We start from the raw sequence: 15,903 nt of genomic DNA, 5'->3' as shown, positions 1-15,903 counted from the left end.
CAGATATATGCAATTTACCGATAACTACATTTTTAGAGCTTTCATCACCTTAAAGAGAAACTCCAAATTGTTTCATTTAAAAATGGTTAAAATGGTAAATTTTATATTATGTGTACCTTACCTCAAATTTTTTCCCCATTAAAAAAAAGAAACAGGAAACCCCACACCCTTTAGCTATCCCTCTCCTATCCCTATTCCTCACCCCTTCAGCCCTAAAGAACAACTAATCCACTTTCTGTGTCTCTGGAGATGTGCCCATTCTGTACACTTTGGAACCATATAATATATCATCTTTTGTGACTGGTTTCTTTCACTTAGTATAATGTTTTCAAGATTTGAGACCAGTGGATGTTGAGCATCTTTTTATGTGCTTTCTGGCCATTTGTACATATTTGGAGAAATGTCAGTTCAGATCCTTTGCCCGTTTAAAAATTGGGTTGCCTTTTTTTTATTGAATTGTAAGAGTTATTTATATATTCTAGACACAAGTCCCTTAGCAGACATATGATTTACAAACAATTTCTCCTATTCTATTGTTGTCTTTACAGTTTTGAAGCATACAACTTTTACATTTTGATCAAATCCAATATCTATGTTTTTCTTTTTTTCATGCTTTTGTTGTCATTTCTAAGAATCCTTTGACAAAACCAAGGTCATGCAGTTTTACCCTAAGAGTTTTATAATTTTAATGTTCACATATGGAATGAGGTAAGGGTTCAATTTCATTGCTCTGCTAAAGAGCTGCATTTCTAATAAGCACAAGATAAAGTTCAAAAGTGGGTATACTAAATGCAGTGCGGTCACCTGGAGTAGATTCCGGAACAGAAAAGAGCACAAAGACTGGGAAAATATGAATAAAGTGTGTTGTTTAGTTCATAGTATCAGTGTATCAATGTTGAATTCTTAGTTTTGATAAAGGTTCTGTGGTTATGAAACTTGTAAACTTTAAAGGATCTGGGTGAAGATTATAGGGTAAACTCTATTATTATTGCAAAATCTGCAGCTCTAGCATTACTTTAAAAAAGTAAGTTAAAGTGACTGTAATTTATTAAAATCCAAATTCATTAGTAATGATGATTACATTAAAATTAAATCAGATTAAGATGAGATTACTTTTGCCTATCACACACATACACAAAAACCAACAGAAAAATATTTAATGTCCACAGTCAAGTTTCTCTGTCCCTTCAGGATTATGAGTTGTGCTTACTTATCATGTTTTATTCATCTCCTCTAATCTGGAACAATTTTCTCAACTCTTCCTTGTCCTTTATGACACTGGCATTTTTTGAGACTACACAGCAGTACTTACCTTACTAAATTTGTGTTTGTCTGAAGCTTCTTCAAGATTAGATTCTGGTTACATATCTCTGGCTGAAATACTACATGAGTAATATTGTGTCCTTTTCAGGGTATCATATCTGGATGCATACAATGTCTGTTCATCACTGGTTACAAATTTTCATCACCCAGTCAAGGTGTTTGACTGCTTCTTTCCAATGTATATAGTTATGACCACTATTTCCTACTTTGTATCTAACAAGCAGTCTGTGGAGAGATACTTTTAAACTATATAAATACTCTGCTCATCAAGCTTTCCCCCTAGGTTTAGCAACCACTGAAGATTCTAGCCCCAAACAGTCTTTGCAATGATGATTTCAAAATGCTGGTTTTTCCCAACTCTACCATTCCCTTCACATTTACCAGTCAGCATTCTATTATAAAGAAAAGCCCTCCCTTTCTATCTATCCATCCTATATCTGTCATGGAAATTAGGAATTCCTATTATATGCAATGGGTTATAATCAATAGATGTCTATATTGATGTTCAAATTGTTCCAGATGTGGCCAGTGGGAGCATCTTCAAGCTGGTTCTAGCATCCTCTTGAAAGGTCCTATTTTTCATTTTAAAAGCATTTTTTAAATTTCTGGTTCAAGTTATTCTAAAGCTTATCTTTTATGATCCTTGTCCCCACAGTAGAATGAACCATTACTGCAAGAGCTCTTGATCCATGTAGTGAGGAATCCAAGATCTGAGTGCTAAGTGTGCTGCTTGCTACTAGGATATCAACGCAACTAGAATCTTACAGAAGAGAGAGCTAGGAAATATATATGTCATGTAATTAGTTCATATTAATGCCACAAATTCCTATCCAATACCTATCTAGTCCCACGTGGTTCTTTGTTACATTTGCCAATTTCCTATTTCTATCATTCTTTTCAGTTAGGATCTGAGTCCAAAATGACATCAAAATTACTCACTGCTCAATCTTTTAACACACAGTTTCAGAACTGTCACACCCATATCAATATGAAACAAGTTTATGGAGAAGAGTTCAAGATTTGTTTGCAGTTTCCTCTTCCCAATCAGACAGAGGGTATACACTTAAAATACTGTGTATGAAAGTTACTTGTATTAGTTTTGGTTTTTACTCCAATGTGGTTATAGCCCAAATACAGTTGGATTCATTGTTCCCACTTGCCTATTAGTGACTCTCCCCATACATAATGACTTAATTTTAACTTTTAAATATACTAAATATTTATTATCAAAAGAGGTAAAACAAGTTACCATTGTATCCTCTTTCTACCTCTTTCTATTCCCCACAACTGTCACCATTCTGTATCTTGAATTGTTGGTCGTATGGCATATAACTTGTCTAATTTCATCAAACTGTACATTTAACATATCTGCATTTACTGTATATGTTATACTTAATAAAATAAGTCAACTAAAAATACTACTGACACACATTGAATGGCTACATGACAGGGATTTTTTCAACAGGGTTCTCTTATTGGGCCCATTTCTAAGAGTCTGTATATTTTTTTTCCTTTTTTATTCTATATTTCTCCACAGTAGTATTAAGGAGAACAATGGGAGAAGCTTACATTCAGACAAAACTGTAACACAGAAAAAAGGTTGTTTATGAAATACCTGCTTTCTGAGTGCCTCTTCCCTTATTCTGTGTCCAATCCAGAAATCAAACAAACATAACCTACATCACACACACACATAAAACATGTGCACACAAAAAGATTCTGCAAGGATGTTTATCTACATGTTAACAGCAGCCGTCTTTGGGTCAGAAAATTCCAGAGGGAGTTTCTACTACCTTATTTTTACCTCTAATTTACAAATGGGAAATAAGCGAAAACTTCAAATTGTTAAGAATTTGGAACACATTTTCTCCTTTATTCTTAAGGCACCCATTAAAATGAAAAAAACTGAATCTATATTACTATCAAAATATTAAACATCTATACAAAACTTGTTGCTGAGAAAAAAAAAGCAATCTTAATAGGAAGAAATAATGAATGAATAATAATGAAATGTGTGTATGGGACTTTACGTAAGTCAGTGTTTTTTGCAATATTTGATTCAATAACAGTGTAAGTCATAAAACTGCTAAAGTAGTGTAAACAACATGGAAATTAAAGCCAAATATCTTTCCCTTTTTTTCAATAATCTAAGAAGCTCAATAAATAAAATGATCTCTTTTTACATACACCTAATGCAAGTGACTGTAAAACAGACTACTGCCTATGTCTTTTTGTATTACTGCTGGTTTTTACTCTGCCAGACTGGATATTAAATAAATGCTGGTCACTGACATTAAGCCCTTAACACTTACAAAGAACACTGCTCCAAAGCCTCCCCGGCCAACTTTTCTGAGATCTGTGAAGCGCTTCTCTGGATCTTCTTTGGAGAAGAGCTCTGCAATCTCAGGGTCCTTCAGGCTCTGTGCTTGGATAGTTGACGACATCCTGCTGGGCAATCAGCTGTCTGACTCTAATTTTATGCTGCTCTCCCAACCCTTGGGAAATCGGTATGAATGAAGCCACGTTGGCATAAACAATTGGAGAGAAATAAGAAAAGAAAAAAGGAAAAGCAAAAGTTGCTAAGAATAATTAGTACATCATTTTCTGACTACATATATAAAATTATCTTAGATGTGGAATTTCACTGAAAAAGTGTTGCCTACCAGTGCAGGACTCTTAAACCCAGCTCATCAACACAATCACCTGAGCTGCTTTAAAAAAAAAAAAGATTCCCACTATACATAGTATGTAAGTACATACTATACATACACTTCTAAAAATTAGATAAATCTGTATGTACTGGAAGGCTTTCTGTATCAGTACTTAAAGATTTATCTAACTCTGATGCAATAAGTTCATCATCAAAAGAGATAATACAGTAGGAAGACCATTAAAAACATGCCCAACAACTCAAAATGTACCCATAATATGTTTCTAACAACAGGAAGATTCCCATCTATTAATGACCTTCACATGCAAGAAAATAGATAATAGATTTAATTCAGTAAGACTTCTTTTCCTTTCAGATACCACATGGCAGTGTTTAATCAACTCTAACACAGACATTCCTAAGAAAAATGCAATGGGAGAAAATAATGAATTTAACATAGATAGATAACTGTTTCCTCCATAACCTGATTCATATTAAAATATGGCCTAATCAAATCTGCTTCATTATGTAAGTAGATACACTACAGAATTCCCTGGTGGTTCTGGTATCAGTTCCTTTGTATCAGATTACCAAACTTCAAAAATGGCTGCTATAAATGAGAGGCTTCAGAACCAGGTTCTAGAATGACACTGCCTAGATAGGAACCCTGCCAACAATTACTTACCAACTATGAACCTGGGTAGCCTCATTTTCCAAGTCTATAAAATGAAAGAAATAACCTACCTCCTAGAGTGGCTGTGAGGGTTAAACGAGTTAATAAATGTTAAGTGTAGACTAGTACTCAGGAGCAGTAAGCAGTACATTAAATGTTAGTTAACATGTCCTCCTTAAATTTACCAATTAAAATTAAAATCTCCAAAAATTGATTTCATTAAACTCTAAGGGAAAATAAAGCTCTAGCCAATTTTTTCCATGCCCAAATCATATTTTAAAAATTTTTGAATGTTTCTAATTTTACTAATTTCAAAATTTTTTAAACGACAGAGAATTTTTTAAGCTTGTCTCATTTTTAGTGAAGTCAACTGAAGAAATTATAATGCTTGTTATTAAACTACATAAAACACATTTCCATATCTTTTGCACTTTCCTAAATTAATACTACATTGCACTAAAAATTCAAATTACTAGTTTGTATTCCTTTTCTAACATTTTCAAGGCTGCACCATATTCTTCACTTTGACCAATCACTGCTCTGGAAGTTAGTTCCCTGGAACAATGCTTCAATTATAATTCTTCCAAGAATACGTGACCACAGGAAAGTCATTTAACTTATCACTCCTAAAATGAGGAGATTGAACTAAATTCTATATTAAGTGTTCCTATTCAACTTACACACCTGCAAAAACAAAAAGCCTTCTATGTACTTAAGACCTTATTTAAGAACTTTGAATTATCGGATTATAGTACCTTTATTACAAGCATGGATTTACATAAAATTTTGTAAAAATTTTGAAAAGAGAGAAAAAACACTGCAAAAAATGAATACACCCTTAGAAACTTGTGGAACAGTATCAAATTGTCTAAATTTCACATTAAGGTGTTATATAAAGGGAAAAAAAATTTAATTTTTTTAGAAAAAGAATTCTTACTAAAAGCAGAAAAGATCCCAGATTTGAAAAAACATAAATTTAGAGATTGAAGATGTTCAGCAAGCCCCAAACAGAGCAAATTCAAAGAGTTTCGGCCCAATAAGGCCAAAACTTCAAAACAATAACAAACACTTAGGTCTATTAAGGCCTAAACATGTCATAATGCTAAAAAGCAAAGATAAGTGAAAATTTGAATGATCAAAGAATTCTCATAAAATAAAATGGAAGACACAGAATGTTCAGTAATATCTTTAAAGTGAGGAAAGTAAAGAAGTGCCAACCCAGAAGAGAATCCTTTATCGAAGCAAAAGTTTTGTGGAATGAATGCAAAAATAATAGAGAGAGAGAAAGAGAGAGAGAGAGAGAGAGAGAGAGAGAGAGAGAGAGAGACTTAGATGATGGAAAGCTAAGAGAATCTGACCTCCATTAAGGGAAATGTAAAATGTAAACAAAAGAAAGCTAAAGGCTATATTAATACCAGACAAAATATTCAGAGCTTCAGAGTTAGGAAAATTACAAGGAGTAAAGAGGGACATTACATAATGTTATGATTTCATTCATCAAATTCTGAATGTATACTCACCTGACAAAAGAGCTTCAAATTACACGAAGGAAAAATGGATACAACTGAGAAGGGAAAAGCTGTAACTAGAACACCACCACCACAGACCAACACTACCAACCAACAGGTCCTAGTGACATTCCAGTATGCAGCCTGGCCACAGAATGAACATTCTTCCCAAGTGTGCATTATGACATACACTGTGACATCATATGCTGGGTCATAAAACTAATCTTTACAAGTAAAAAAATTTTAATTCATACAAAATGTTTTCTGATAAGAGGGTAATAAACTTAATATCAGTAACAAAACAGTTTAAAAAAAAACAGGGCCTCAAGCCTGGAAATTAAATATACCTCGAGGTAACCCATGGGTCAATAAAGGCATTTCAAGGGCAAAGAGAAAATAATATGAATTGTGTGGAAATAGAAATATAACATGAAATTTATAGGATTCTTACACAGAAATTAAGGCACTTGATCATAGTAGAAAGAAAACTCCAATGAATAATCTAAGCTCCCATCTTAAAAATCTAGAAAGAGAAAAGCAAATAAAACCAAAGCTAAATATAGAAGGAAATACTAAAGAACAGAATGGAAATCAATGAAACTAGACAACAATATCAGTAAAATCAAAAGCTAGTTCTTTGCAGGGAAAAAAAAGTCAATAAAACTGAAAGAACTCTGCCAAGTTACCAAAGAAAACAAGAACAAATTACCCAAAAGAGGGCATATCACTATATTCCTAAAGGCTTAAAAGGATAAGGAAATACAATAAACAGCTCTAAACTCATAAATTTGACAAAATAGCTGAAATAGGCAAATTACTTGGTAGTGATACTTATAAAATACCAAAACTCACTCAAGAATAGAGAGCTGCCTCTTCCAACCAGATGACAAACTGTAGAGGCTCAAGCTCAGACCTCAAGGAGGCACCGGCCTCCACTGCCTCAGCCCCTGCAGCATGGCCCTCAGCGCACTGCTGACAAAAAGAACAAGGCACAGTGACAATACAGGTGTCTGGGGCTGGAGGCCCAGCAGAGGGCCTGGAACCAAGAATACTCTACCTGTCAAGGTTATCATTTAAATTTGAAGGAGGGATTAAACAATTTCCAGATAAGCAAAAGCTGAGAGAATTAACATCCCACAAACTGTCTCTACAGTGTATTCTGGAGGGGCTCCTATAGATGGAAGTGTTCCTAAGGCTAAATAACTGTCACCAGAGATAATAAAAATGTATAGACAAAAAGTACAGAATATGATACCCAATATATAAAGAATGGAGGAGGAAGAAAATGAGAGAGAGAAAAAAGAATGTTTAGCTTGTGTTTGTAATAGCGTACTGAGTTAAATTAGTCTCTTCGATAGTAAGGATATTAACCTTGAAGATTTGGTCACCACAAATCTGAAGCCTGCAATGGCAGAAAGTACATACCCATCCATAATCATCCTAAATGTAAATGGTCTGAATGCACCTATACAAACATTACTCAGATGGAGGAGGAAGAAAAGGAGAGAGAGAAAAAAGAATGGTTAGCTTGTGTTTGTAATAGCGTACTAAGTGAATTAAATTAGTCTCTTAGATAGTAAGGATGTTACCCTTGAACATTTGGTCACCACAAATCTAAAGCCTGCAATGGCAATAAGTACATACCTATCCATAATCATCCTAAATGTAAATGGTCTGAATGCACCTATACAAACATGACTCAGAAATGACAGTATCATATTCAAAATTTCCAGAACAAAATGCAAAATTTACTGTACATGCTTAAATAAGCAACACGCACATACCCACACCAACGGAGAATGTGACAATTCTCAAGGAAAAGAAGGGACAGATGTCTATTTTGAGATGCCTCTTGATGGAATTATCACATAAATACTTTAAAGTAACTATTATAGCCATATTAAATATGGTAATGCTTAACACTCTTAAAAAATTGGAAAGACTAAAGTTCTTAGCCAAAAAAGAAAAACTGTAAAAAAGAATCCACATTGTGAAATTTAGAACTGAAAAATATAATTACCAAAAATTACAAAAGAAATTACATGGGCTCAACCACTGAACAGATGATAGAAGAGTCTGTAAATGTGAAGATAATGAAGATAACAGAGTAGTAGAAATTATCTCCACTGAACAAAAGACAGGAAAAAACATTGGAAAGAATGAATGCATCCTTAGAAACTTGTGGGACAGTGTCAAATTGTCTAAATTTCACATTATAGGTGTTCTATAAAAGAAAAGAAAATCTTATTTTTTAGATAAAAGTATTCTTACTAAGAGTAGAAAAGATCTCAGCTTTGACAAAAATGTAAATTTAGATATTCAATATGCTCAGGAAGCCCCAAACAGAACAAATTCAAAGAGTTTAGGCCTAATAAGGCATAAACTCAAAATGAGTAACAAACAGTTAGGCCTGATAAGCCTAAATGTCATAATGCTAAAAAGAAAAACTAAAATTTGAATGATCACAGAATTTTCATAAAATACAATGGAGGCCACAGAATGTTCAATAGTATCTTTAAAGTGAGGAAAGAAAAGAACTGCCAACCCAGAAAAGAATCCTTTATCTAAGCAAAAGTTTTGTGGAATGAATGCAAAAATAGTAGAGAGGGAGAGAGAGAGACTTAGAAGATGGAAAGCTAAGAGAATCTGACCTCCATTAAGGGAAATGTAAAATATAAACAAAAGAAAGCTAAAGGCCATATTAATACCAGACAAAATATTCAGAGCTTCAGAGCTAGGAAAATTATAAGGAGTAAAGAGGGACATTACATAATGTTATGATTTCATTCATGAAATTCTAAATGTATACTCACCTGACAAAAGAGCTTCAAATTACACGAAGGAAAAATGGATACAACTGAGAAGGGAAAAGCTGTAACTAGAACACCACCACCACAGACCAACACTACCAACCTACAGGTCCTAGTGACATTCCAGTGTGCAGCCTGGCCACAGAATGTACATTCTTCCCAAGTGTGCATTGTGACATATGCTGTGAGATCATATGCTGGGTCATAAAACTAATCTTAACAAGTGAAAAAATTTCAATTCACACAAAATGTTTTCTGATAAGAGTGTAATAAACTTAAAATGAGTAACAAAACAGTTAAAAATATTCCTCAAAAAATTAAAAATAGAACTACCATATGATCCAGCAATCTCACTTCTGGGATTATAGCTGAAGGAAATGAAATACCCATCTTTGAGAGATAGCCATACTCCCATGTTTCTGAAGTATTATTTACATAGTCAAGATATGGAAACTAACTCAGTGTTGATAAATAAAATAATAAAGAAAATGTGGGATGCATAAATACATCAATACAGTGAAATACTATTCAGCCATAAAAAGGAAATGCTGCCATTTGTGACCTCATGGGTGAAACCTGAGGGCTTTGTGCTAAGTGAAACAAGTCAGAGAAAGCCAAATACTGTATGATCTCTCTCAAATGTGGAATCTAAAAAAAATGAATTCATAGAAACAGAGAGTAGATTGATGGTTGTCAGGGGTCAGGGAGGGGAGGGAATGGGTGAAAGTGGTAAAAGGGTACAAACTTCCAGTTATGAGATGAGTAAGTTTTGGGGATCCAATGTATAGAATGCTGCTATACTTAACAATACTGTGTTGCATCTTGAAAGTTGCTAAGGGAAGTTCTCACCACAAATAAACAAAAAGGTAACTCCGTGAGGCGATGGATGTGTTAAGTAACCTTACTGTGGAAATCATTTCACAATATAGACATATATCAAATTGTCATGTTGCACACTTTAAACGTACAGTGTTATATGTCAATTTCATCTCAATTATGCTGGGAAAAATACTTGGCTCAAAACTGTGTAAAATATCATTTAGCCCGCAAATTTAAAAAAGACAAGCAAGCCAAAGACTCACATGCTGGAATTTATTTTTAGGAACTGACTTTGTACGTCCCAATGTAAGTAACTGAATTGGAGATCTAGATTTTTCTATCAGTCTCTGGGAAGTTTGCATATGCTAAGCCTCCCCTCAGTACCCTGATGTAATTTCATGTTCTCATAGGATCAAATCTCTGAGCTTAAGAACTATCCTTCCCTGCTCATATAATGAATGCAACGCTACAAGGCAGGTTTTTCGGCAACTGGCCCCTGGCCCTCCTTCTGCTTCATGGTGTCCTCTTTCAGCTTACACCAGTGCCCAGAGTAGTGACAGGAATAAGGTGGTAGACATTATGTTTTCTACTGGATGGTTCAACACCAAACTAGATACTTTTACATTAGGTTATTGAAAAAAAGGCACCAAAAGGCTATTAGATAGTGATTTTCCACTTCTTTCCAAACTCCCAGTTGTCTACAAATTTGCAGAAGAAACAAATGAAAAGAAACCAAAACAACATAATCCAAAAAACACTAAAAATGGGACTTGTATAATGAGGAAATTTGAGTTTATTTGAATCTATAAGAGTTCCAGAATTCTCTACACTTTATTTTCTCTGTAAATGTAGTCAAACTAGAGAACATTTTTGGGTAGGTACCTGGATTTTGCTCCCCACAAATGTCCCTTATATTTTGGAAATTAGCTTTAGCCACCATAGGCTTAACCCAGGGGCAGGGACAAAGTCTAAGGGGCAAGCAGATCTGGTTCTGAGCAGTCATGGGAAGTACAGCCTAAGCCTCCATCATCCAGGAGAGAATCAGATTATGTACACATTTTAGCAGGCCAAATCTAGAGGAGCTCACTTTATACCTGCACATTACAAGGTCAAGAATTCTTTGAGGACATGAACTGAGTCTCCCTTGATTGTCATTATATCCCCAGTGCCTTTTACAGTGCCTGGCATGTGGGAGTGTCAATTTGTTGCATAAATAATGGAATTTTTAAGTTTCTCTTCTCTAGTTTTAGTAAAAAATTCACTCCGTGTTATTACATTCTGCATTTGGATTGCCATGTCTCTTGCTTTATTTCATACCTCACTTGGTTGTGATCATTCCCAGAAGCCAAATAGTTTCCACAATGTGCTGGATAGCTCTCAGCTCCTGTTACTCAATTGTGAACCATGGAAGGAAGGGTTGGAATGATGGAATCTCATGTGGCACTATCATTTGTGCTTTCTTTTAGATATTAAGTTTGTTTTATCAAATACAGAATTTATATTATTTCATTTCTAGTGTCTGAATTTTTATGACCTATTTGGGGCATTATTAGTTCATCAAGTCTTCATTTTCTCTTTATTATTTTGATTTGAGAATGTTTGTTATGTTTCTATGTGTCATGTTGTTTTATATTAGGGCCAGTTATTTTTCCAAAGGAATTAACCTCCATTTTTGTAGCACAAGTCATTGGAAAATTAGGAATTGAAAATGATCATCAAAACAGTTTACTCAGCTCCGCGCTGCTCGCCTACACGCACGCACACACGCTCGTCCTCTGTCCTCGCGCCGCTTTTCTTACACTTCTCTCCTCCCCGGCCTGAGGAGCGGCTCTCGGCGCGGTGCATTGTGGGAACCCAGGTGGAGTGCGCCGTCGCCGTCTCCGTCGCCCGGGGGAAGCGAGAGGAGGCCGTGACCGCGGAGAAAGCTCCGCAGTCGTCACGGTAGAGGAGTCGACTGCCCCGTAGTTGTCGCCGCCGGAGAGGCCTGCCCACGCGTTCACCCGTCCCCCGCCCGGTTTGCGATGCAGCCCGCTTCTGCAAAGTGGTATGATCGAAGGGACTATGTCTTCATAGAATTTTGTGTTGAAGACAGTAAGGATGTTAATGGAAATTTTGAAAAATCCAAACTTACATTCAGTTGTCTTGGAGGAAGTGATCATTTTAAACATTTAAATGAAATCGATCTTTCTCAGTGTATTGATCCAAATGATTCTAAGCATAAAAGAACTGACAGATCAATTTTATGTTGTTTACGAAAAGGAGAATCTGGCCAGTCGTGGCCAAGATTAACAAAAGAACGGGCAAAGCTTAATTGGCTTAGTGTGGACTTCAATAACTGGAAAGACTGGGGATTAGGCTACATTATATAAGATTCTGTCTTACCAAAGTGGAGAGATACTTTTCTACTGACCTTGAAAAAGGAAACTGCTGTACTGAGAACTGCCTAGGGAGAAAGCCACATGATAAGGAACTGTGGGCAGCCTCTAGTATGTGAGAGCAGCCTCTAGCTAACAAGTTAGCAAAGAGCTGGGAATTTTACTCATACAACCGCATATAAATTAGCTCTATCAATAACCTGAATGAGCTTGGAAGTGAATTTTGCTCCAGATAAGCCTCCAGGTGAAAAATACAGACAATAGACATCTTGACTGTATCCTTGTGATACCTTGAATGCAGGACCCAGCTAAGCCATGTCTAGAATCCTGACCCATGCAAACTGTGAGATAATAAATGTGTGTTGTTTTAAGGCACTCAATTTGTAATTTGTTACAAAATACGCCATTCTTGACATAATCTGACCCTTGGGTACCTTTATAAAATAGCTGAAATATTCAAGTATAATATATGTTTGTATATGTCTCTGGAACCCCAATTCCACTATTTTCTTGGGTATACGTCGTGATCCAGTTACACTTACTTTTTACAGTTCTCCTAATCTGCTGTCATATTTCATACATCTGCTGGGATGACTTTTGTTCCCCTTATCTACCTACACAATTCCTCCTTAGCTTTCAATCTTCATACAAATACCTCCTAAGGAAGTCCTCTCTAAGCTTTCCAAGTGGAATTAATCACTCCTTCCTTTCTGCCATCAAGGCACGTTGAAGCGTATACTGTCATTTTACTGACTACATTATTTTATAAATACAGATTTATGAGTGTGCTTCCCTTCTGGAACTTGGGACGATTGACAACACAGACAGTGTTATATTGACCTTTAATGTTCCCACCACCTAGTACAATACATAAAGGTAAGCATCCAAATCTTAAATTATACACATACCTGCAGCCCCCTGAAATGTATCTAATTAACTTCTTTGGTGGTAAAGAGTTTCTTTGTCTAGATATTTGAAACTTTTTATTTAGACACAGCAAAGCTTATATAGTATAAAATCCATAAACCAACAACCCAATTTTTTAAATTAAGAAAAAAGACACCAAATTCTCAATATTATGTATATCATCAGATGTTTGAAATTCCTGTTGGATTCGTTTTATATAATGAATCAGACTATCCTGTGATAGAATCTGGTTGCTGAGAATAATTTAAGCACCATCCCTTAGCTCTTCTGACCCTGGGGTATCGCTTTAATAAATGAGTGGTTTAGTCCATTCAAAGGCACCTGGGCCCATGAAAGAGTTAACCCACTATCTCCAAATGCCTACTTGACAACTAGTGCATTGTTCATATACTAGATTGTTCTATTATGGAACAAAGACTTCAAAACTAATTTCCTTTTAATGAGACATTTGGATTAAATTAATTTCTAGAATATTCTCTGAGAACAACTCTTTTTTCAAACAAATGTCATGAAAAGGTTTATTTTTAGATTTAAGGTTTATGAGAGCTGTAGTGTATTTGGCTTTCCATGCAAGATTTTTATAGCCCTCTCACATTTCTCAGATGAGAGGGCTATTAATGCTGCCTTCCAAATAGTTTTGAATCTGTAGGGAAGATTTATAAAAAATAATTTTAGCCCTTGGGAAAAAAATCAAGTCAATTTAAATGCCATATTAAACATTTGATATCCCCTGAAATACAGCATGGATAAAAATATACTTTTGAAAAAAGTGCCAAGAAATATTTGGATAACATTATAGAGAATATAATATACACTATTTGCATGTTAGAAAAGAACCTGAGAGAAACCTTCTTGTCACTGATAATTACTTATTACTGTTATTTTCATTTAAATGGTGAAAATACCACTTAATAATTTTCCTTCCCTTTAGGAACAGAATACAAATAGCATAAAACAATATTTACAAGACAGATGTTGAGAATGGACTATGCCAGTAAAGTCTATTCTGCTGAGAGATATGGAAATATTTCTCACATATACAGAAACAATGGGTTTTCTCTTGCGGCTCCCACACAAGCAACATTCCATTTTCAGGCAGTGCATTGCCAAAACATTCAGTTTCATTGACATGAATTTGCATTCCTGTTTTAACAGTAAAAGTATATATTTCTTGCCTACGAAGATTTCACTTATGAATTCATAAATAGGATCCCTAGGTATGTTGTTTCAGTCATTAATGCAAAGGTGAAATCGTTCTTTCATGGCAGGTGGGCCAATTAGCATCTTTAAAAGGAGTCATCATTATAATTAAAAAAATTGGGTTTGCTGATGAATAATGGTTTCATCTCAAAAAGCACTTTGAAAATATTCACTAATTAATATGATCAGAAGACTTAAATAAAAACGTGTTCTCTGTGCTTAGACTTTTAGTTCAACAGAAACACTTTGGGAAACAAAGGGTTATCAATAGGAAAATTACATTTCTCCTTTGCAAGTTGTAACACTAGTTGCAATGCAGTGTTTTTTTACAATTGTTTGTGCCAGAATGAGGACAACCTACATTTTACTATGTGAAATATTTAAAAATAATAAACATACTTCTATCTCTGGAAATACAATAGAATAGATAAACCAAAACTCTCCTAAAAAAAAACACTTCAAAATGCCAGTTAAAATATAGACAACATCCTTTGTTGCCCTTGTCTAGCTTGGATTAATACTTAGTCTATAGGCACAGACCTGATCATCTACATTTTTACAGCACTAAATTATGTTTTCTACCTCTATCTTGCATCTACTTACCACTTCATCATTTTATTAAAAAAACAATAATAATAATAAGGGAGAAGTGTGGGATTCACATATAAATCAAGTATAAAAATCAAACGAATAATCATATCTGACTTGATTGTTTATAGTTCATGATGCGTGATCAAAACTGAAAGTTTCTGTGATATGACTGCCTTTGCACTGTTCACCATGTAAGAACTTATTCACTATGTAAGACCTTGTTCACCATGTAAGAACTTGTTTGTTATGCTTCAGAAGATTGAAGACTGTTGAGATATAGGCTTGGGGTTGACTAATGACTGTGCATTAAGTCCTCTATACAGAATTTCATTGTTGTTAACAACCATTTGATCAATAAATATGAGAGATGCCCTCTCAAAAAAAAATATAGACAACATCCTTTTGAATGCATAATTCATCAATAAGTAATGGAAGACACAGGGTACCAAGAGACCTATGAACAGGTGAGTTGGTACTGTGGAACTGTGGAAGTCCTAGAATGGATGGTAGACAGTCATACTAGCCTAGGGTGGTGTCGGCCCACATGAGACAAAGGATTATAGATGAGACCACTGTATTAAGTCTGACCTTTCAAGGGCTACCATTTTAGTGAAAGGATAGACTGGACATAAATGGCCCCCTGCCACAGTGAGATAACAAGGAACCTTCTCTATCAGCCTGGACTCTAAGTGGGAACAAAGTTCCTTCTGATAAATTAAACCATTGGCATCTTTTCCCTTGAATAAGTGATCATACTGTTTACTATCTGCATGGTTTCAGAATTCCATGGTGACAAACTAACATAAAAAATGGTTTGGGCATTTTTCAGGAGGCCAAATTTTTCTTCTGAAGGATGTACTCTCAACTATGACATATGGCATTTTTATGGAGAAATCCTTTATGAAGGAAAACTTCCAATGAAAAATTATAAAGCAGTTGAGGAAAATTTTTTTCCATCAAGAGACTCAGCAGACACAACAAATGGCAGGAAGCACAGACAGAATTGTTATACAAAAGTTACAGAATA

General features: G+C 35.0%; 1 protein-coding gene and 1 long non-coding RNA gene across 2 annotated transcripts in view; one reads left to right on the top strand and one right to left on the bottom strand.

Moving 5' to 3' along the window:
• The window catches only part of LOC140845702 (serine/threonine-protein kinase TAO1-like), a 59,421-nt gene extending 55,610 nt beyond the window's left edge, over positions 1-3,811 (bottom strand). The window contains 1 exon segment of the mRNA XM_073220495.1: positions 3,636-3,811. Within this exon segment, the coding sequence (XP_073076596.1) occupies positions 3,636-3,767 (132 nt within the window). The 5' untranslated portion in view covers positions 3,768-3,811.
• Positions 3,812-11,616: 7,805 nt separating this feature from the next.
• LOC140848008 (uncharacterized) overlaps positions 11,617-15,903 on the top strand; it is a 38,148-nt gene continuing 33,861 nt past the window's right edge. Inside the window, exons 1-2 of the long non-coding RNA XR_012128435.1 lie at positions 11,617-11,827; positions 12,934-13,034. This is a non-coding gene — a long non-coding RNA (uncharacterized lncRNA). The remainder of the gene's footprint in view (positions 11,828-12,933; positions 13,035-15,903) is intronic.

The sequence above is a fragment of the Manis javanica genome, chromosome 2, assembly GCF_040802235.1.
Source record: "Manis javanica isolate MJ-LG chromosome 2, MJ_LKY, whole genome shotgun sequence".
NCBI lineage: Eukaryota > Metazoa > Chordata > Mammalia > Pholidota > Manidae > Manis > Manis javanica.
This window is presented reverse-complemented; position numbering and strand designations above follow the sequence as displayed.